Raw genomic sequence first — 20,919 nt, forward strand, 5'->3', positions numbered from 1 at the left:
TGGACTACGCAGCTGATATCGCACTCTTAGCAAGCAGACACAGAGACCTGCAGGAGAAGACATCCCACCTCCACAACACAGTTAAAGTCGTGGGACTTAACATCAACCCGAGCAAAACTAAGACCATGCGCCTGAACTGCAGGAAGAGCGATCCCATTACTGTTAACGACAATGAACTGGAAGATGCTGAAGCATTCACTAGCTTGCTAGGCAAGCAAGGTCAAGCAAGGCGGCACGGAGAGAGACATCAAACCAAGACCAGCTCTTGCTTTTTCTACGCTACAGCCCCTATGTAAATCATCAAAGTACTACTCTTAAACCAAGCAGCGCATTTTTAACACCAATTTAGTGGGCGTCTTACTGTACGGGGCAGAGATGTCGAGAACCACAGCCGCTGATATGAACAAACTGAATGCTTTCCACAAGAAGTGTATGAAAAAGATACTCACAGTTTTCTGGCCAATTCAAATCTCAAACGATAATTAGCTACGAAACAAATTAAAATGCAAATGAACTAAGCCTCCCATTAGAATAACGTTTCCCCATAATTGAAGCCTGAGAGAATGCATGTCATGCATGAATTAAAAGTAAATGGTGTTTTAACCAGGTTTACGTTATACTTATGTTTTAAACTTAAAGGTGGTAATCACGGAGGTTTATAACAAAATTCATGAGATTTTAGAAAGCGAGCAAGCGCAGAAATATATTACGAACAAAACAAGTAACAGTATTGATGGCAAGATCTACTTTATTTCTTGACTACTTTATAACATAGAGCCTGCCTCTACTAGTCTACTTTTCTTTATATTTTATAATTCCATTAAACGCTTATATCAACTGTCTCAACTAGCTGCCTGGCTCCGCTAGCCCCTATGGTTATTTCAGGCAGTCAGTAATCCAATTTTATTTTTAGTAAAAAGGCAAGTAGAGTACACTAACGATTGTTGTTTTTGTAAAGATAAAAGCGGCATACACTCGGTCACGTACAGGTTCACATAACTACGTATACGTGAAAATTACAAGTAAATAACAGGCTCATGTAGGGAATTTCTATATTTACTACTATCGTTTTCTCCAATTTGTGCTGTCGGCGAGCAAAAACTCCAGCCATATACTGTATATTCTAAATCTAGTAGCCGAGGTTGACTCTTAGACTTAGCATGGTGGTCGACTCTCCTCGTTATGTTAAATTCGTTCATTAAGGTGCATTCACTCATAAGTGTAACCCTCAATTCTTATTTTACTAGGCAGGCGTTCTCAGCCTTTGAAAAAAGGGATAAAAAGAAATAAAAACAAACATGATAAAATAGAAATGGCAAATATAAATACAAAATTTTACTTCACTCGGAAGACGTTCTTAGCAAAAAGACATAAATCGATAGGAGAAAGATACATTAATATAAAACATACAAAACTTCTGCATTTCGTATTTTCTAACCCGTCACAATATTGTTGCTTAGCATCAAGCGTGGACAGGTTATGAAGCTTATGGGGAAAAAATACCTTCCCTCGATTTTTTGTTACCAGTGCGCCGCACTGCTTGAAATGTATGTGAGATAGGGATTCGCGTCATTATTAACGAAAGGGAAATGAGAAAATAGGAATTCTCATGTCTTGTATAGTCGGGTTTACACGAGAAATTTGTGGAAATTTTTGTGACAACTTTTATTTGCTCGTGTAGATGAGAAAAATTGGTCAATTTTTATGTGACAAATATATTTGTCGACAAGCTGGCGAGTTAGCTTTTATGTGACAAATAAAGTTGTCACATACAAAAATTGCTCGTGTAGACGACTCATGGCAAATATTGCGTCAGCATATGTAGTCCCCAATCTCCCAAACTCCCACTAGGCACCGTGCGCGCGTATCTCTGTGCGTATCTCTGCTGTCCAAGGTCATTACTGGCATACTAAACTTTGGACTGCTGACAAATAATTGTTGTGTCATCTACACGATCAAATATAATTGTCACTTGTAACATAAAAATTGCCCGTGTAAACCCCGCTTAAGTTGATCTAACATTGAAATTATTCTTTCTTTGCAAAAGCCTCAATGTCCGAAAAACTGAGCTAAAAAAAGTCGGGTCTTGGCAAAATCTTACAAGGGAATTAAAACCTGCAACTGTCCTTATTAAGTCACAATTTGATAACTGTATATAGTGTTACGGCATGGTAATAAAGAGACAAATTACGCAAGCTTAAAACATCGTGCTACCAGAGTAATAGCTAAATCAAGCTCAGTCAAAAGCCCTCAGTAACTATTAGATATGCTTCTCGAGATCAAATGTTATTAGCTACTTATTTCTAAGGAATAGCTACCTCTAGAATCCTCAAGTTTTACCTTGTTCGTACAAAGCAGTAGGATCCCACTTGTAGCTTCACTACGGGCCCCGGGAGTATTTGGGTGGAGGTGTGCGGCGCGCTTCCTTACCCTATTTCAGACCAAAATATACGATTTTCCTATTTCAGACCTGACCCAAAAATTGATAACCCTTATCAGACCAGCCCTTACCCAGAAACTGCTTCGTTTTGCGTAAACATTTAAGGACTTCAAATTCCTGACGTTATTAAATCGCACTTCTCAAGAGACGGAATAACAACGAGTACAAATTAAAGTAGTTTCTTTCAAGAATTATGCCTCATTGTTGACCAGAGTGCACAAGCCATACTCTATTTTAGACCAAAACGACTCGAAAACCATACCCTTTGGGGCGGCACATACAGCTTATATATACTAGTTATGCAACGCTTTCGAATGGTATACTTACAATTATTCCACTCGCGCTGGTTGGATATGAGATCGTTATAGCCAAAGAGGCGCGTAGCGCCCAGTTGGCTATCTACCATCTCATATCCAACAAGCGCGAGTGGAATAATTGTAAGTATACCACGAGAAAGTGTTGTGTAACTATTTTATACCATGCCATAGAAAATACGCCTACTAAATTTCGTCGAGAATAAGATCGCAGCCCACAATGGGAAGGTTGGGTCGAATACCGTCGAATATACGACGGCTTTCCTGTATTCTGACTTGCTGTATTTTCTATGGCATGATATAAAAGGGAGTACGTACTCCACCCCCACAGGTTTTGACCCGAAAAGATTTGGTGTGAACAAGGCAATTTATAACAGAGAACGAAAAGTGTGAACCTAATTCAAGACCTATGTATTCGAAAATCCAAAACTATATAATATATATAGTTTTTTTTTTTAAATTTGCATAGTAAATGTGTGTTAACTATGTTCAATAAAAGCTATAAAAACTGTCCGTCTTTCTATGCGTTCTGCATTCCATCAGGATGACAACATTTTTCATTAATAAATTCTTAAGCTTTGTACATTTTTAAGAGGAAGCTATTTGAACAAATCTACAGGAGTTCTTCTAGCATCGTACTCCAAACATACATAACATTCAAACATCCGTCTGTTTGCTCCCTCCAAATTCTGCCCTTGCAGACTCCAGGAACTTTGAAATACAGCCATCTAAACCCAAACAAAAATCTTTTAGAATCTCTTTGGCAACAAACATATGATAGTCTACAGATATTTGCTCAGACAGTGCCAGCCTTGCTGAGCTCGATTGTTCTGTCAAGACTACGGCCCTCGTGGTTGGTTTATTAATTATTTATGGGCTTCTTCAATCCTCGTATCTAAACCCTAAGCACGATGGTCGGTTGTGATTGCCTTTGGTGCATTTCGAACGTCACCGTTACGACAAGATGTTGTTTCCACGGCGGTCCGTTGCCGTACCGTTCTCCTGTTGTTGTTTCTTGACCGTGGCCATCCATGCTTCTGGAATCTTTAATAGAATTTTGACCGTGGGTGTGACTTAACCTAGTTCCGCTTAGTGGCCAGTCGTGTTCCTTGATTCTTTTCTGCACCGATCTCCCAGTTGTAAATTAATGTAAATTTTACCCATTGACAAGGAATCCTTCTCACCAGAACAGTGAGGATCGAAATACACCAATCATAACAGACTATCGTGCTATACATAGTGACGCGTAATCAATCTACCACATCGACTGATGAAGACTAGTAGTAACAAGTCCAAACGTCGCCATTTACTACATCGTGAGACAAACGATAACATTTTATTATAGTATTTTACCATAATAAACAACAATAACCTTATACAATTTCTCTCAAATGGCCAAACCTTGCACTTGACATTGCGTTTCTTGTTGAATCGTAATCGCACATACATCACTAAAAAATTTGGGATTAATGTTAACAAAGGCTGCACATTAACGGTGAAACTCACCCCTTTAATGTAAATATCACAAAAGAACGCAACAGAGAAAGATAAGTGCTCTATGGTTGGCCAAGCATAAATATCAGGATATGTATGGAAATAAAGGATGGTATAGTTTAAGCTTGAAGAAAGACATGAGAAAGATATTATGTTATGTTTAATAAATGAGCAGCAGTGTTTTATCAAGTTTGAAACACGAGGCGCAGCCGAGTGTTTTAGACTTGATAAAGCACGAACTACGAATGTACTGAACGGATTCAAAATCTTCTGATGTAGATCAACTCATTCTTGCACTTATATTTAGATTTGGGGTTATTTTGACCTAGAAAATTGGACATAAAGTTTAGCCGTGTCTTTATCAGATATAAAGACACTCATTAAACATTAATTTCTTTTGTATTTTGTTTATGAATTATTAATGAGTTTTTGAATGAATTTTTCTAATAGGAATCGAACCTATGACCTTCCGCACACCTCTTCCACTGGGAGCTAGGCCATATAACCAGGTTCAAATGTGACAGACTTCCCGCGTTCTGCTAGGAATAGTATTGTGGAAGAGTAAGATGTCTATGGAAATAAAGGATGGTATTTTTTAAGCTTGGAGAAAGACATGAGAAAGATATTATTCATTCAGTGACACAAGCTACTCGGAACCAGGATGTTTGTTTGTCATCTTAGGTCTTTCTAAAATAGGGATAATTTTTAGAGTAACGTTCCAGTGTCTTTACTTACCTGCATTGAAGTAAACATCGACCACAAAACGAACATCGTTCCACCTGCCGATTGTCTCCAAGGCCCAAATTAAGTCTGCCATCGTTAACTTAGGCCTAGCACCACCTAGATGACGAATAAGTACCTCTGTGGGACTAATTATGTCTGGTTCTTTTGTAAAATCATCTAGTACGTCCGTTTTGACGCCAAGCTTGTATCCAAGAAATCTCCAGCAACGAGTTCTGCAGGTATGCTTCTTATTAAGCAGGTTGCACACACTTGTTTCTGTATCTAGATCCAGGTCCCAAAAATCTTTAAGAAGATAGCTGTCACGGACTATAATAAAGATAACACCAACGAATGACTAAGAACTAGTGGTAACCACAGTCCACAGGTTAGAAAGTGCGGGCCTAGATAGACTGCAAAAGTTGTATGTCTTGTAAGGGGTTTGGAAGGAGAGTTTTGGGCCATGGGAAGTGGAGGTACTCGAGCGAGTTTGCACACTTTTGAGATTTGACCAGAAGCAGGATCCAAGTATATATTTTGCAAACACTTTAATAGCAGTATCTTAAAAAGGAGCAGTTGCAAGCGGCTGCAACTTTCAAGACGTCCCCAGGTTCGATCCATGGCATGTGAAGATTATTCACAGAGGATTGTTTCTTTGAATATCAAACAACGTGCAATTTTAAGATTTTGTCATGCGATGTAAAAAGCTTCACATTGGAATAATATAACAGCGAGATTTCCCGTTTATAAGCACAGTAATGCCAACACAAACTTACTTTACCCTACGCTATACGCTTTTAAAAAATCGATAAAAATGATGTACTTTCTCTTCACTCCTCGTCGCACACATAGAACACACTCAGCACACACGTAAAAGTATTCATTATGACTCGATAGTCTATCTCAGAACAACATTTTGTAATTACAAGCTCGACTTTCCACAAAATGAACCTTACTTCTTCAATTTTATTTCATTCTATTCCACTAGTAACAGCGAAACATTATTCAGACGGGAAACTGTGCACGTAGAATCCTTCAAGTATGCCTGTACTTCCAACAATTTCTTTACTTTGAGCAGACAATACTGGGTTTCCGTTCTGTTCGAACCCCGAACACAAGCGAATAATCACCCATTGTGTAATATGAGAAACGTTTGCTTCAATCATAGTTCACTATGCTTCAATTCAACCAAAATTCGACAATATATCCTCTGTTTTAACGCTTTGCTTTCGTAAACATCGAGGCAATGGAAAACTTTCATGCCAGCTTCACTGTGTTAGAGGCGATTGACAAAGTCTTCGATTTCACGCGATAAACTACCCCTGACTATATTCTAATCATTCTTGGTGAATCTGGAAGAACAAATTTGTTAACTTCCGATTGGGGCACGTTACGCATTGTTGTGATTGACACATTTTTCGCATTCTGATCGTACTTAGTGCAAGAAGAAATTTTCAACTTCCGGTTCTGAACGGCTACATAATAAACGTGGTGCGCACGCGTGGTACGTAATCCTTTGGTCACTGTCAAGATTAGGGTTGCGGGCCTCTTGGGCCTGCAAAAACGAGGGCGAGTAGTCAATAGAGTGTTTCTGTCGAGGAACTATCGGCTGATAGTTGCCACGAAGAAAATTTGATGTTCTTAAAACTAGCATTAAGCCCGAGAAGCGAGGAACTATCGGCTGATAGTTGCCCCACGGAAATTTGATGTTCTTTATAAAACAAATATTAGGGCTAATATGCTAGTTTAATAATATGCTAGTTTAATAGTTTAATATGCTTAGCTTTTTCCCCCGCAAACTCCCTTGCCCTTTGTTTTATTTTCTTGTTTTTTTTCTTCTGTTGTGCAAACAACAAACAAGCCTGTACATTTATCACAAATCAAGTTATTAAACAGCCCTAAAAAACCAACCTTTGTTGCTTTTTGATATTACATCCAGCACATCTTGCATTTTGTAATCTTCTAAATGCTTTTTAACCTCCCCCGATTGTTAAATGAGGCTGTTTGACCTTGAGATACTTAAACAACTTCTCAGTTGGATTCTCTTCTATGGAGTCTCCAAAGTTTTGGGATTCACTTCTTGGCACACCAAATGCATCAGCTAGCTGTTTCCAGTTCCTTCTGCCTAGCGTCTCCTTGTCCAACAAGAATGCCATCTGCCCAATAACATCTGGATGGCTTCCAAACAGGCTGCCTACTTGAGTTTCATCTGCTAACTGCTTATCTGCACAAAAAAAGAACAAAGTGCCATGCTGGGCTAAAATAGCATCAAAGCGTCACTTATTGTGGAAGACTGTTCAAGTAAAAAACCATCTCTGGTGGAGATGGTGGTGGCAGTGGTGGTGGTGGTGTAGGTGGTGGTGGTGGAGGTGAAGGTGAAGGTGGGGATTGGGTGGGGTAGTTGTGGTGGTGGAGGCGGTGGTGGTTGAAGGCAATATAAATTTTGAAACATTACGCACTTCGTCAGTTCGCGATAAGCTTTAACAGAGTTGACAGGAGCTGGACTGTCCTGTTTGCAAAACGATTTTTCTAGGACAGAATGCAAAGACACATAAACAGAAAACATACTAGGTCTGGTTTTGCTCCACTTAAAGATTGGTGTATTTTTCCAGAAACGTGTCAGTGCTTTCACTTGGCATATCCCTTTACTTGAATGGTTGCAGGGATGACTGGCTCGGGAAAGACAGTCTGGGTGCAATCATTGTTAAAACAAGCAACCCACTTACGGCGAATTACTGATGAAGACACCAAGAATTGAATTCACATCAAAGAAAAGTTTCCATTTTCCTTGATTTTCTTCGTTTGAATATTTTGTTACCCATGTGGCTCTTAGGGATTTGCTAAAACATTCAACATCTAACATTCTGAGGCCTCCTCACTGAACTCACCTAAGTCTTGATGTGTTGAAAGAACATCTTGCACGTCTTGCCTGTCAATGAAACTTAGCTCATCCTTTAACTTGCCAATTGTGAATTCCTCAGGTTTCTGTGTCTTAAGAAGCTCAAATAAATCTTCAGTGGGACTACTTTCCTGACTGCAAGTGAAGTCCTCGTAGATTTTTGCTTCAACACCAAAATATTCTGCAAGATGTTTCCAACATTTAATTTCTCCACCACATTTATATTCCTTGTCCAAACATTTTCCAAGACCCTCCAGAAGTTCCAGATTATTTAGCACTGACTTGGTTAGTGGATCTCCTATCAATTAAAGAAAGATTGATAATTATGAGTAATTAAAGTTTGTTTCAATGTACTTCAACTGTAATATGTAAATACAGCATTCTCAATATTTGTAGGAATCAATAAATGACAACAATATACAGTAGGCGGGAACATGGCCTTAAGGCCTTGGGTGCAGGGGCATCTTCCCCCCCCCTGAGAGAAGTTTCAAAGCCACCTCAAAGATTCAAAAATTTAAGGTGGCTCTGAAACTGCTTCCAGGAAATTTGTTTAACTTTTAAAAAAGTTGTATCTTAACATGCTGATCATTATTCAATAATAAAAAATGGGGGTCACCAAAAACCCGTTTTTGAGTTATTAGCACTTAAAGTTAAATTAAGAGTGGTTTTAACAGATTATATTGTTGCTACGGTAACCAGTGATGTCAAGAAATTAAACACAACCTGTTTACCAATAATCAGGCATTTGTTTGACACCATTTTTGTAGCAGCAACTGATAAAGATTTGTAGTACTAACCCATTAAAGTATAGGAGCTGGAAAGTGCTGAAAACTGTTGTCAGCCTCCATAAATGAAATGGCTGGTTCCACAAGATTTGTTCATCATATCTGGAGCTATATGTTACCCTCAATGCACTGAATTGATATAATAAAATTGTTCAACCAATGGTACACTACATGTACCAAGCAAGTTCTAAAACAGTGCTACATTTACTTGTACATGTAAAAAGGCTTCAACCTCCAACTTAAAACCTCCAGACAATTCATACCTAATTTAAGTTTTCTTTTTTGGTTTACTTGACTTAGAAGGAGCTCGCTTGTTTGATGCTGCATCATTGCATTCTGCTCTTCCTGTGAAGGGATGGAGGGAAGACTGGGCTTTCTTTTTTCAAACTCCTTCCTTTGGGGAAATTGATCCATTGAATTTCCTTTAATATATGAAATGTTGCTGCCCTCAAGTGATTGACCTTCACGTAATAGTTGTTGACTATATAACATGATTGCTAGTCTGGCCACAGCAGATAGTGCCTCCTGACTATAAGGATCTCCATTTACAGAATCTAAACGGAAAAAAAAATAACTGCACCTTTCAATAACAATTCTAAAGTTCCAAACTTAACTAAATGATTGTGGTTTAAGCTGCCATCAATTATTGATGGCAGCTTAAAACACAATCATAATTACTATAATAGTTATTATTTAATATAATACATGTAATTAACTTATATTTAATAATTATTATATATAATAATTATTATATAATAATTATTATTATCATGAAAACAATCAACAGACCCTGTAAAAATTAAAGAAGCAAACAAAATAGATCAAAATCTACCTGTCCAATAAATACCCTACTGGAAATGACATTTTGAACCTATTTTAATAAACTTGTTTTTTCCTGAGATATCTGCTAAGATAATTGACATGAGTGTAAAATGCAACCATTAGTTGTCAGGTTTAATTGTTTTTGAAAGGCCAAGTCATGAAAAAGAAAAAAACCTGCACCTTCTATAAGCTGTTTCTATATTAAGATACACCACTTTTAATTGTAACAAAAAAAAAAACATATTTACAGTGTAACAGCAAACTAAGCAGCAGTTTCTGAATATAATTGTTTTGAGCAAGTATGATCCAAACTATATGCAGGTTTACAGCAAACATTTATTAATAACTTGTGTGGTGAACAGATGACTTGCTAAATACATAAAATTGCAACTGGAAACCACTGGTAGAAAAATTAAGTAACTGCTAACAATGGTCAGCTGGCTTTAATGAAATACCCAAAGGGAGACGGTGTTCATGGAGCCAGCATCCCTCAAAAGCTTTAGAACTGGCTTTACAGCAAAAAGAAGAAAGGAGAATATTTTAGATAGATCTTAGATAGATCTTTCTCTAGATTTCATGACATGTTTTTGGTTGGGTTTACTTTGTCATCTAAATTTATCTTAATTTGAGAATTTCTCCCCTCCCCCCTCCTCCCAAATGGTCTTTCCTCCTTCCTTTTCACTCAAGACTTGGAGAAATTGAAGACATTGAAATTGTTTATCTCCAAAATTCAAAATAATCACATGCCGATCAAAACTGAGGAAAATCTGTTGTGCATAATATATTAAACTATGGTTCATACTGTGGAGTAACAAACTCAACTGTCAGTGAGGATGCTTAAACCTCAGACAAAGACTGAATAAACAATACCTGAGTTGAGATTCATTTTGGAATCCAACTGGTCACTACAACTTGAACTTGCTCCTGCATTGGAGGTTCCAGTACTGCCAGTTGGAACAGTAGAGATACTTTGTCTCTCTGAACACAGAAATTTTATATTATTTGAGAAATTATAAATTATTTATATTATTTAGGCATAAAATGGAGAAGGGTGCATGGTTTTTGAGTGGTTGTGTGAGTCACTGGGATCAGAATGTGAAATTTGGTGAATTGGGTACTACCTAGGATTGGACTCCTCAAAATAGAAAAGGCCCCTGCAATTCTAGTTGCCTGACTTACTTCTATCAGAGCCAGAAGCATTGTAAACAGGTATGTCAACTGAGGAAACTTGGCCAATTCAAGCCCTAAAACTCGTGCAAAAAGGGCCTGTTAAACAACTTTTGGGAATGGTCAATAGGGTGTACCGCTGACCAGACAAATCCCCAGGGTCTGCCCCTGGGATGCAATCTCTTCACAGCGGTCAAAACTTGACGTCACATCCGGTCTTCGCCGCCTCGAACTTTCGACTTGAAAGTGGGCAAACTTTTGTAAGAAATTGTCAAAGAAATAGTACGGTGAAAGAACATTTCATGCTGGAACACTCAGTAGAGATGAATTATCAAATTTCCAATCCATAAGCGCGTATAAACCTTAGCTTTCCAGGGACGGCTTTAACTTTTGGCTTTAAAGCGAAAGTTTTCGGAAAATTTGAGACTTTGTATGGAGAATTTTGGCGGGGATTGCACTGGAACTGCGCACGCGCGCTGCATTTGACCGCTGTGTGTGAATCTCTATGAACAAAAGTGGTACTTTCCCCCACACCCTCAAGCAAGAAATATCTGATAATCTCGACAAATGCCCCTGGGTTCCCGTGGGTGCCCCAGTGGAGGTCCCAAGGGAAGCTGCTGATTGATGCATATTTGCGACATAAAGAAGCTAATAAGGCAAACTTATTTTTTTATTTCATAGGCATTATGAGCCTGGGCCCGGTTATGCAAAGGGTGGATAACATAGTGGATCGGATCGGACATGCGACACATACTCAGAGGTCCAAAGCCTGCCCGTCTTCAAGTTGACAATTTGCTCTTTGAAATAACAATGAAATAAGTTTACTGCGATTTCACAGGAAAATAGAACGGTGCCTTAATAAACTTATCCATAAAATTTACCTGTTAATACAACCTGGATCGAATATTTAGCTAGCTAACGACACTGTACTGTATAATTTAAAACTGTCATAGTTCATCAAAATCAAAACAGCGTAACATAAGCTTACCTTCATCATTTTCAAGTGGCTTTTTCCTAGCTCCAGCAACATTACTAAAGGCTCTTTTCGCATAATTATTGCCTTGTTTCCTAGTACTCATGTTTTGGCTAAATCAGAAGCTAATTATTACCCTCTGCCAAATTCAATCACACAGTACAGCTAGCGCAGCGTTTTACAGGGCGCGAAGTACATAGTAAACCACATCTTCCGATTTTTCCCGGAACTGATCATCGAGCTCAGCCGGGCTAGGCCGCAAAGCAGGTGCTGTGCGCGGTTACTCAGTTAAGTTCAAAATGGTGGAAACCTGAGGGAAGCAATCAGGGAAGAAGGAAGTAAAGAGACAGCGCGTCTCCCAAGCTCGAAAGGCATTTGAAAAGGTCGCTGTAGTTTAGGTAGGGTACGTACAGAGGATTTGGTTTTTATTTTCTGGCTAACTTAACTTGACGCCTACACTACAGTATAGAATCTAACTAGAAATTGTCACTGGGCCATTCCATTTGAAGCTTAATATCCACAGAACTTTGATCATTTTTAAGTCGTGAATGCAATGAACGACTTATTGCGGTCTGCTGGAGAAATTCAATTAAATTGGTGTAAACTCCCTTGGTAACCTGGCAATTTTATATTAAGTTTAAATTAAGTTCAAAATGGCGGATGAACGTGGACAAGGGCCCGGGGGGGGTACTTGACCTAAGTTTAGGTATAGGGGTGCCGCTGGAGGTTTGAAACCCTGACCCTGTTTAGGACAATAAAAACTTAAAATGCCTACCCTGTGTAGGACAACACCCCCTATTCTAAGACCCTATTTAGGACAAAGGACAACATCAACAATCATTTACGCTTTATGGTGATTGCGTCCCATACGCGATGTTTGAAGCATTGAAATGCAAAAACGCCTATCCGGCCGAATAAAATAATGCTTTTTATTGAAGCGAAAGCGAAAACAATGTAAATACATGGACGACAGTCTTGCAGCCATACCCTGTCTAGGACAGCTTCAGGCCCTGTTTAGGACAGAGGAGCTTGAAATTATATACCCTGTTCAGGACCGGAGGAGTCAAAAACCATACCCTATCCTTCGGCACGTCCCCGTATAGGCCATATAGGGGAGTGCCCCCCCCGGGGACAAGGGCTGGTTTCCCAAGTTGTAATGCGAACTTGTGGATGTACATCAGGAGAATACGAATATTTTTTCCTTTCTGGAAGGAATTTTTCTAGTGAGGCCAGTGCTCGAATCCACATTTACACACAATGCAACGGAAAGGATGGCCAAGGAAGCAAGAAACTTGCACACCGATCAATAGCTTACCGGTAATTTGAAAGTCCGCGGATATGAAATTATCTTTCATTGAAATGCAATCAAATAGTTGGTAAGTAATAAATCACCCTAAATAAGGCTGTATTTTCCGCTACAAATTAGTCTCACTCAGCAAGATTAAACTGATGCGTTTCGAAACAATTAGAGATATCAATAGTTGGCTTGCTTTGTCTTTCGGTTGATCATTCATTTGCACGTTCGTCAAGTTTTTGTATCTAGTAATATTTTATATTCGTTGTCACACTCTCGTTAACGAAGTTCCCAAGTACATCTATCTCGTGACTTAAACTTAAATCAAAATTTCCTCTGGCATTCGTAGCTCATTAGGTAGCAAGCCTTGTGTGAATGATAAATTTGCTCTGCTTTTGAAGGCAAAACTACATTTGTAAACACAGTATTATGCATCAGTCCCTTACAATTATTTCTTCTTCATATGCATGGTCTGTCAAAAAAGGGACATATTAGTTCAACTGTGGTAATTGTAGTTCTCCAGGGGTGTATCATTGCACTCAGGTAATTTCTTGCTTTGTCAACATCCACTGAGTGCTATGGGGTAGACATTCAAAGAAATTTAACATTAATTCAAAGGGTGAGAGTACTATTGTTAGCGGCTATTAATTTTAGGGATTTTTTCTGAGCAAGATTTAGCGACTATTTAATATAGGGATTTTCCAAAAACTTCAAAAAATAGTAATATCGTGTAAACCAGCTTTTACTGGCCGGTGATGAACATATGGCTAAGATGAAAATAAATGTTCAGTGAAAGAAAAAAACTACCGTATCTTGACATTGAATGAACATAAATTGCATTGCCTAAAAGAACAAAGTTACCAGTATCCATTTTTGTGTTCCATTAGGGTGGGAAGGGGGTACCGGGGAGGTACTTGAAATTTGACCAAGACAAATTTTAGCAAGTACTAAATTTAGCGATTTTCGCCAACTCACTAAAATTGCTAAAATGTAATAGCCACTAATACAACAATAGTAACGTTAAGGTCGATTTCTGTACATGTCCTATGCCTCCCCCCCCCCCAAATAAATGCATGCAGTCATCTTAGCCGAAAAGGAACCAGGTTGCATGCCATGCTGATAAATAACAAATTGCTTACACTTAGATGGTTTGTTGTACGTGTTGTCCTACAGATTTATTTTAACAAGGCACATAGAATTTTGAATTAATTTACAGATTCGCCAAAACAATATCCTGCAATACAGCACATCACTGAACTCTGCATGGGGCTAGGCTGTCAAGAGGTGTGGGCTGGAATGAACATCCTGCAGTAACTTGTATGAAACACATGATCAGAAAAAGAATTTTATTTCAAATTTACTCTCATTTCACAAACAGTGAATACTGCTCTCTATAAATTGACTTTTAGCAGACTGTACAGCTTGAAAAATAAAATATTTGGAAGTTATTGTTATTGACTGCTGAAAACAAAGAGTAAAAGATAAACAAGCTTTAAGGTTCAGATCCTTTAATCCAACATGGCCACCAAATCTATGCAGGATGGCTGGTAATGTATAGAGATTATTTAAAAACGAATTAATAAGGCTGATTAAAATGCATTGATGATTTTCGTGGCATGTAAAGGGGTAAAGTAAACTTTTTGGTTACAAGTAAAGTTACCAGAAAAGGAAATAAGCAGCAGTTTTCAGTTGTTACATGTATCAGGCCTCTTAATTGATAATAAATTATGTTGACTTTACTGTTTCCTGCCAATTTCAATTCTTAGAAGTCACATGTATGAGGCATCTGTTAGTTTCTTTTAATTATTTGCCTTCTGTCACAGTGTCTGCCATTCTTTAACAGAGAAAAATGTATGTCGAATAATACCACTGTCCTGTATAAAATGGCTGAGTTACCCGGTTATTAATTAAAGAACCCTTTAGCAAATGTGAAACCGTTTGGTGAAAAAAAATTCCCTAGCTTCTTTCCATTACCAGCTTCGCAGCATCTTAAGGTACCTCATATCTTGTTACCACTATACGTGTCTCTCTCAGCATTAATTATTTTAAGCTCTGAAATAATCTTCACTTCTTAGCTGCTTAGCTAGAAGGCCTCGATGGACTACTGGATGGTTAGTTTTCAGTTAGAATATGGAGTTATTTATCACTTACCAGCTAGAATTTTAAACAGGACTCAACTATGACGTACGTTTAACAGATTTCATAGACAATTACAAAAATTGTCGTTTGTCAGCAGACATTTAAAATTTATTTTGGCTAATTCTGGGCTATCAGTTTATAATATACCACATTCACGACTTTGCTCATAGAGCCTTTGATTTTCTTAGGGGAAAAATTTTGACTTACCTCGCCAATTTGTAGTGTCGGGGGAAGGGGTGCAGACGCACGGGATGCACCAAAAAGAATTCATCATATTTCTGGGGTTAGTTTTAAGTGAAAGGGGACAGGGGGGGTATGAACCTCCCGCCTTCCGTACCTTTCAGTCCCACTTCCGGTACATTTTACTCCCACCTCCTGCCCCTTTCAATAGCCATTCTCTTATATTTGTTCCATATCTATTGCGAAATATGATGAAATGTCCTGCCCTCTCTCCTCTCGCTTGATGCCTCTTTTCTTCCGAGCACCTGCCCCTTGTCCCTGTCCACTTTTAACCTCCTTTTAAGCTCAGTAGAGCTTGCCAGGATCTCCTGCCATTGTAAACTATTGAATGAAATGATTGTACTTTTATTATGGGCAAAAAAAGTTGACAGATTGACAGAGACTTGAAAGCAATAAGTGAAGTGAAGTGAAGTGAATACTTTATTTACCCTCGGATTGTAGAGTAGCTTTTAACATAGCTAATATCTCCGAGCATTTCAACAGTACAACATAACGGCACAATGGGCAAAGACCAGACCACAACACCGGGAACTCCATGCCCTACTCTTTACGATTAAGTGTGTGGGTTCTTTTACGTCCCCTGCTGACCATAACACTCAAGATGCAGGAGACGGGGCGTACGGTTTATCGTCCTTATCCGAGAAGACTAGAATATCTAACCATTCGCAGTTGTTATTGCAAAGGCAGCATATTCTCCTCAGTTATTTTAAGACCCTGAGTGTTGGTCCGGTCTGGGACTCGAACCCGAGACCTCCCGCACGGTAGTCCAGCGCTCTACCAACTGAGCTAACCGGTCAGCGGTTAACCAATGAAGGGAAAATTCATCTATGCCAACTCTCCCGGATATAGACCCAGCGAATCTCCCTGTATGGGTCACTAAGTCTGACTTGTTTTCAAGCTTATTTCGGTTGATTTTTGGGGAAATTTTAAAATATTTGACACATTTTTGTGGGTGAATCAGTGCAGCTCTATTTTTAAGTCCATGATTTTTGGGGGTTGAAAAGAAGTATCGTAACATGGCATATTTCGAACAAATGTTCATCATCAGAGAGGTCAACTCTGATAAGCCTATCTATATATTAAACAACGGGGATGGGAATTACTTCCAGCCCGAGAGGCCTGGGGGCAAATGTCTGGTTATTGGTGTTTCCTTTGTAGCAAATATTCGACCCACTCCACTGTGTGGTTGCCTCGGTAGCTCAGTGGTTAGAGCACCTTTCATGAGATCAGGTTTGTCATGGGTTCGAATCCCGCTTGGGGCATCTGATTTTTTTCCGACATATAATATATAGATAGGCATATCAGAGCTGACCTCTCTGATGATGAACAAAAAAGAAGTATCATTGTACCAAATTTTGGCTCTCCCGTATTTGTTTTTAGGTTGGCATCTCTAAAAATGGCACATGTCACAGTGCAGATATTCTTTGCTTTCTTCTTTATTCAAACTGCCTTTGTCAGTGTTCATCATTGTACCGAAGTGGATGTAATCAAGGCTTGCATCAACTTTTCTCCTTGTATTGGGACCTATGCTAACATTTATGATGCTTTAACATCAGATGACAACAGTTTTAGCATCGAATCTGCCCTTTACCCAGCAGCAAAGCCGTCCTCAGTTCGTGTGTTTGTGGCTGTGTATGGACCCAATAAAACAGACAATTCTACAACAGACACAAAGTACACCTGGAGCATGAACTGCTTGTATGCTGCTTTCCCTGCTGAAGTCCTTGAGGTCCTATCCCTTGGTTCAATACTTGTGACACCTCGCACACAAGAGCTAAACATCACAATTCCACCATTTTGTTGTAACGTTACAGTCGAAAAGAGACAAAGGATGATTAAAGATGTACTAGCTGCGGTAAGTATATATGGATTACCTGGTAGTTGAAGAACAGCTCCCCTCCACCAACTGTCTGTCAACTGTCGGCTGACAGATTACGGACAACGTACCCACAGGCCACCGATAGGCACCGATAGCTAGATTGAAGCTAAGTGCGTGTGCTCACCCTTCACTCCTTCTCAGAAGCATAGGTATCTCCATCTACAGCCCCCTAGCTTGAAAATAAGTGAATGCATCACTATAATCATGCATTTACATTTACAAACTCAATTAATGCAAATGCAGTGTATTCTAAGTTACCGTATTTATTCCATTTAGCGCCCAACCTTGAATAAGTGCCCACCTTGAATAAGGGCCCACCCTGTAGGTAGGAAAAGTTTTAAGCGCCCAGCCTCGAATAAGTGCCCACCCCCCACCTCCCTTTAAAACATACTGAAGTGCACAAGAGGAGAAAGAGGAGTACTTTGATTATTATTGAAACTGACTGAGTACTTAATTAACAGACTTCCCCGAAGACCAAGTTTTCCTAGTACTATTCTACACTTTCATTGAACAGTAACAGTGCGACACGCCTTGCCGTAACCACCCAACAAACTTTTTTTTTACTACTTGCTTAAAATGGTGAAAATTTAATAAGCGCCCAGCCTCAAATAAGTGCCACCTCAAATAAGCGCCCACTCTCAAGGTCCAAAAATTTAATAAGCGCTAAGGGCGCTTAATCGAATAAATACGGTATTTAAAAGATACAAGAAAAATGAAACAAGATCATTTGTTGGGAAGAATACAAACAAGTAATCAGGCAATCAAACAAAAATCAAGTATGGAACTCCCTGCAAAAGAAGAAAAAAAAATAATTAAAATAATACACACAACATGTTGCACATACTTAACTGATGTGATGTTTGTTTCAGATGACCATAGTACCAAAGGAAGTATTTTACTCAATCCAGCTGTAGTATACATTAAACACTGATTGCTTTGGTGAAATTCTATTAAAAAAAAATTTTTAATAGATGGATTGACTGCGAGATATATATTTACATGGTACACGTTTTCATTGCTGCCCAAAACTTGCGACCCTTTGAAATTAGCTGTATTTAAAAGTCTTTATTCTAAATTTGAAAGTAAGTAGTTTGAGTAGCGAGGGTCATTACTTTCAAAATTTTGCAGTAGAAATATAATATATATTGTATGTTGTTAATTCTACAGCTTCAAGATCTGGCTGTAAGTCCAAGTATACGAGATCCACGGTTAAATTCTGCAGAGTGTGTCACAGAAGGCCATAAACCAAACATATTGGCTACAGGACGCAGTGCTTACATCAGGGCAATTATTTGGTGTTCTTTTATTTCTGTATTGATTCTTGGTCCACTATTAGCTTTCTATGCCTTGAATTATCTGAACGTTCGTACAGAAAATTGTAATGAGTATTGTGCTTGCTGTAATCAATGTTCATGTTGTTATGAAAAAGAAAAGCCACTTGTACTTTCTGTATATTCTTCATTTAGTTTCTTGTTGCTTGTAGAGATTATTCTTGTAATTTATGTTCTGGTTAATTCAGCCTTTTACGAGTTTTATATGCTTATTGTGATAATTCTTGAAGGTTTTGTAATATGCATGATACAGTATGCAATAAGCAAGATGCAGTGTTGTACAATATGCCACAAGATCTGTGAAAAAAGCCAGGATAGTTCAATTTACAGAAGATCTGTCTTTGTGTCAAGTGCAAACATGGCTTTATACCATTTGTTCTGGCTCATGATTGGTATCATGATTAACCCAATCTGGGGTTTGACTGTTTTACTTGTAGTTTGTTTTGTTATCGTTGCCTTATTTTATACAGTCTTTATGATTTGCGATGTAGATAAATGTTGCAGTAGTCTTTGTATTCGGCGTTTTAGTATATTTCCAGCTGGCTTTTTAGGTCTTTGCTTAGCTGCTGCTGTTCCAGTATTAGCTGGACAGTCATTTTTTGGCAGGGAAACTGCAGATGACATACTAAAAACTATGTTGTTGTATGTGATCAACTTCTTAGCATTGTGGATGTATCGAAACGCCCCCAGCACTGCTACTACTGATACCCCTGTAACTGCTCCTACCGATACCCCTGTAACTGTTCCTACCGCTACCTCTGCCACTGCTACTAACGTGACCCCCATTACTGCCTTTGCTTCTCAAGATAATGAAGTAGATCTTGGTCAAGTGAACGAGGAGGCAAGGCCTTATCAACAGACACTAGTGTAGCTGGATTATTAGTAAGAAAAATCTGTACAAGGCAAGTTTTTCATAACCAAATTAGTATTTTTTTACTTCAGCAATGAAGAGGACTAGCAGTTGCTGCATTGGTTATTTGCTTGACAATTGTTGCCGTGCATTTGCTTGTTAGTTGTAACTTTGTAAGTTGTATCCTTTGAATCTAAATTCAAGGATTTTTCTTTCGGGTATATCTAAAACGTCACTTTCCCTAATTCAGCCGAAAATTATTTTCAACGTATAGAAATCTGCTGCTTGCAGTATACCCAATATTTATTAATAGTAAGTCAAATTGAGTTCGAGGTCGTAAGTTTCAGAGGGTCACTATTTTCGGCATATGCTTTGAAAGACTGTTATGTAGAAACATCAAATAAACTATCTAAAAAAAACATGAAAATGTGTTGCTTCTTCCGGAGGGTCACTATACATTCGAATCTTTACGTTTTATAATCCATCAAATATCTTTCGCGCACGCGATTGGTCTAAACACGTCACGTGATGTAGCCAAAACTGGGGAATCTTTAACAATTATTCTACAAGCGCGCGTTGGATATGAGATGGTAGATAGTCAACGAGGCGCGTAGCACCGAGTTGGCTATAACGATCTCATATCCAACAAGCGCGAGTGGAATAATTGTTTTATTAAAAACGCCTAAAGAATTGCAATACTTTAGCTCCGAAGCTGTTTTCGTTGATGCGTATCGGCTACCATATTTGTGGTTAATATGAGCTCGCATACCATTGCCTGTTAACCAATCAAAACGTAGGAATTGCAATATACCATTGCTAGTTTTTAATAACAGGTGATATCCCGAAAGTGATATTCCCGAGTTTTCAAATTTGCGATTTACTTTCGAACGCTAAGTTTCATCCAAAGTAAATTGTACAATTGAATAGCCCTGAACGCCGACAGGATTATTTTGACGTTTAAAACCTTTGAGTAAAGGTTTCCCAAAATGAACAGCCTTGGGTAAAAATTTTTGAAGGATAATAAACACAATAGCCTCCAATTGGCTTCAAAAACATGCCCTGATACCGTAAAATTCCGGTTAAAAGCCCTGGGCTTATACAACTTCGTAAGGGGTTTTGGGTAGGCTTATAAAAGAAGGGGCTACAGAGTACTGTATAGACTTTCAATTAAGTCCTTCGTCTTTATTATGGGGCCATACGAACTATACAAAGCATGGAGCATGTTTGCCTGCGTAGCTAGCAGGCGCCTGGACGTCCTTTATCTGTATCATGTATGCATATGTTGGCACTGATTTAAATTTTTAGAGCTACATGCCGGTTATTTCTATTCTAGTCACGCGAGTTGTCAAATATGGCCGTGATTTGAAGCTCTTCAATGAAACAAAGTTGGACAAAAAAGCTTTAATATCCGAAGGAGGTTTCGTTTCCAAGAAATGATCTCGGCCAGAAACTTTCTTCTGCCTTCTTTATAGCATTCTCTTGAGGTACCGTAAGTAAAACAAGCGGTTACCAAGCCCTCACGTGGTTTGAGAGAAGGACCGCTGATAAACAAGTTGATAGTATCGCAGTTCA

At 38.7% G+C, this 20,919-nt stretch overlaps 1 protein-coding gene and 1 pseudogene across 4 annotated transcripts in view; one reads left to right on the plus strand and one right to left on the minus strand.

The window, feature by feature from the left end:
* Nucleotides 1-319: 319 nt before the first annotated feature.
* The window catches only part of LOC144634834 (uncharacterized), a 67,371-nt pseudogene continuing 46,771 nt past the window's right edge, over nt 320-20,919 (minus strand). Inside the window, exons 3-7 of the transcript XR_013567272.1 lie at nt 8,916-9,206; nt 7,857-8,165; nt 6,880-7,192; nt 4,984-5,298; nt 320-3,482 (exon numbers count right to left, since the gene is read on the minus strand). The product of XR_013567272.1 is annotated as an uncharacterized LOC144634834 (transcript). The remainder of the gene's footprint in view (nt 3,483-4,983; nt 5,299-6,879; nt 7,193-7,856; nt 8,166-8,915; nt 9,207-20,919) is intronic.
* LOC144634813 (uncharacterized) lies at nt 11,917-19,732 on the plus strand. Of its 3 annotated transcripts, none has more exons than XM_078493866.1 (3): nt 11,917-12,012; nt 16,844-17,142; nt 18,334-19,732. In XM_078493866.1, the coding sequence occupies exons 2-3, from the start codon at nt 16,975-16,977 to the stop codon at nt 19,366-19,368; spliced, it is 1,203 nt and encodes a 400-aa protein (XP_078349992.1). In that variant the 5' UTR covers nt 11,917-12,012; nt 16,844-16,974; the 3' UTR covers nt 19,369-19,732. The 3 variants fall into 3 exon arrangements, with proteins under 3 accessions (XP_078349992.1, XP_078349975.1, XP_078349983.1); XM_078493849.1 differs by having other exon boundaries at nt 11,919-12,012; nt 16,668-17,142; XM_078493857.1 differs by lacking the exon at nt 11,917-12,012 and having other exon boundaries at nt 16,624-17,142.

This window comes from Oculina patagonica, chromosome 1 (assembly GCF_052425735.1).
Source record: "Oculina patagonica isolate OP01 chromosome 1, crgOcupat, whole genome shotgun sequence".
NCBI classification, from domain to species: Eukaryota; Metazoa; Cnidaria; class Anthozoa; order Scleractinia; family Oculinidae; genus Oculina; species Oculina patagonica.

Excerpts from the sequence above, each read along its gene's own strand:
- LOC144634813 (XM_078493849.1), top strand. The coding sequence starts at position 16,684 with ATGGCACATGTCACAGTGCAGATATTCTTTGCTTTCTTCTTTATTCAA. Across the intron at positions 17,143-18,333 it reads TTAAAGATGTACTAGCTGCG|CTTCAAGATCTGGCTGTAAG; the intron begins GTAAGTATATAT and ends TTAATTCTACAG.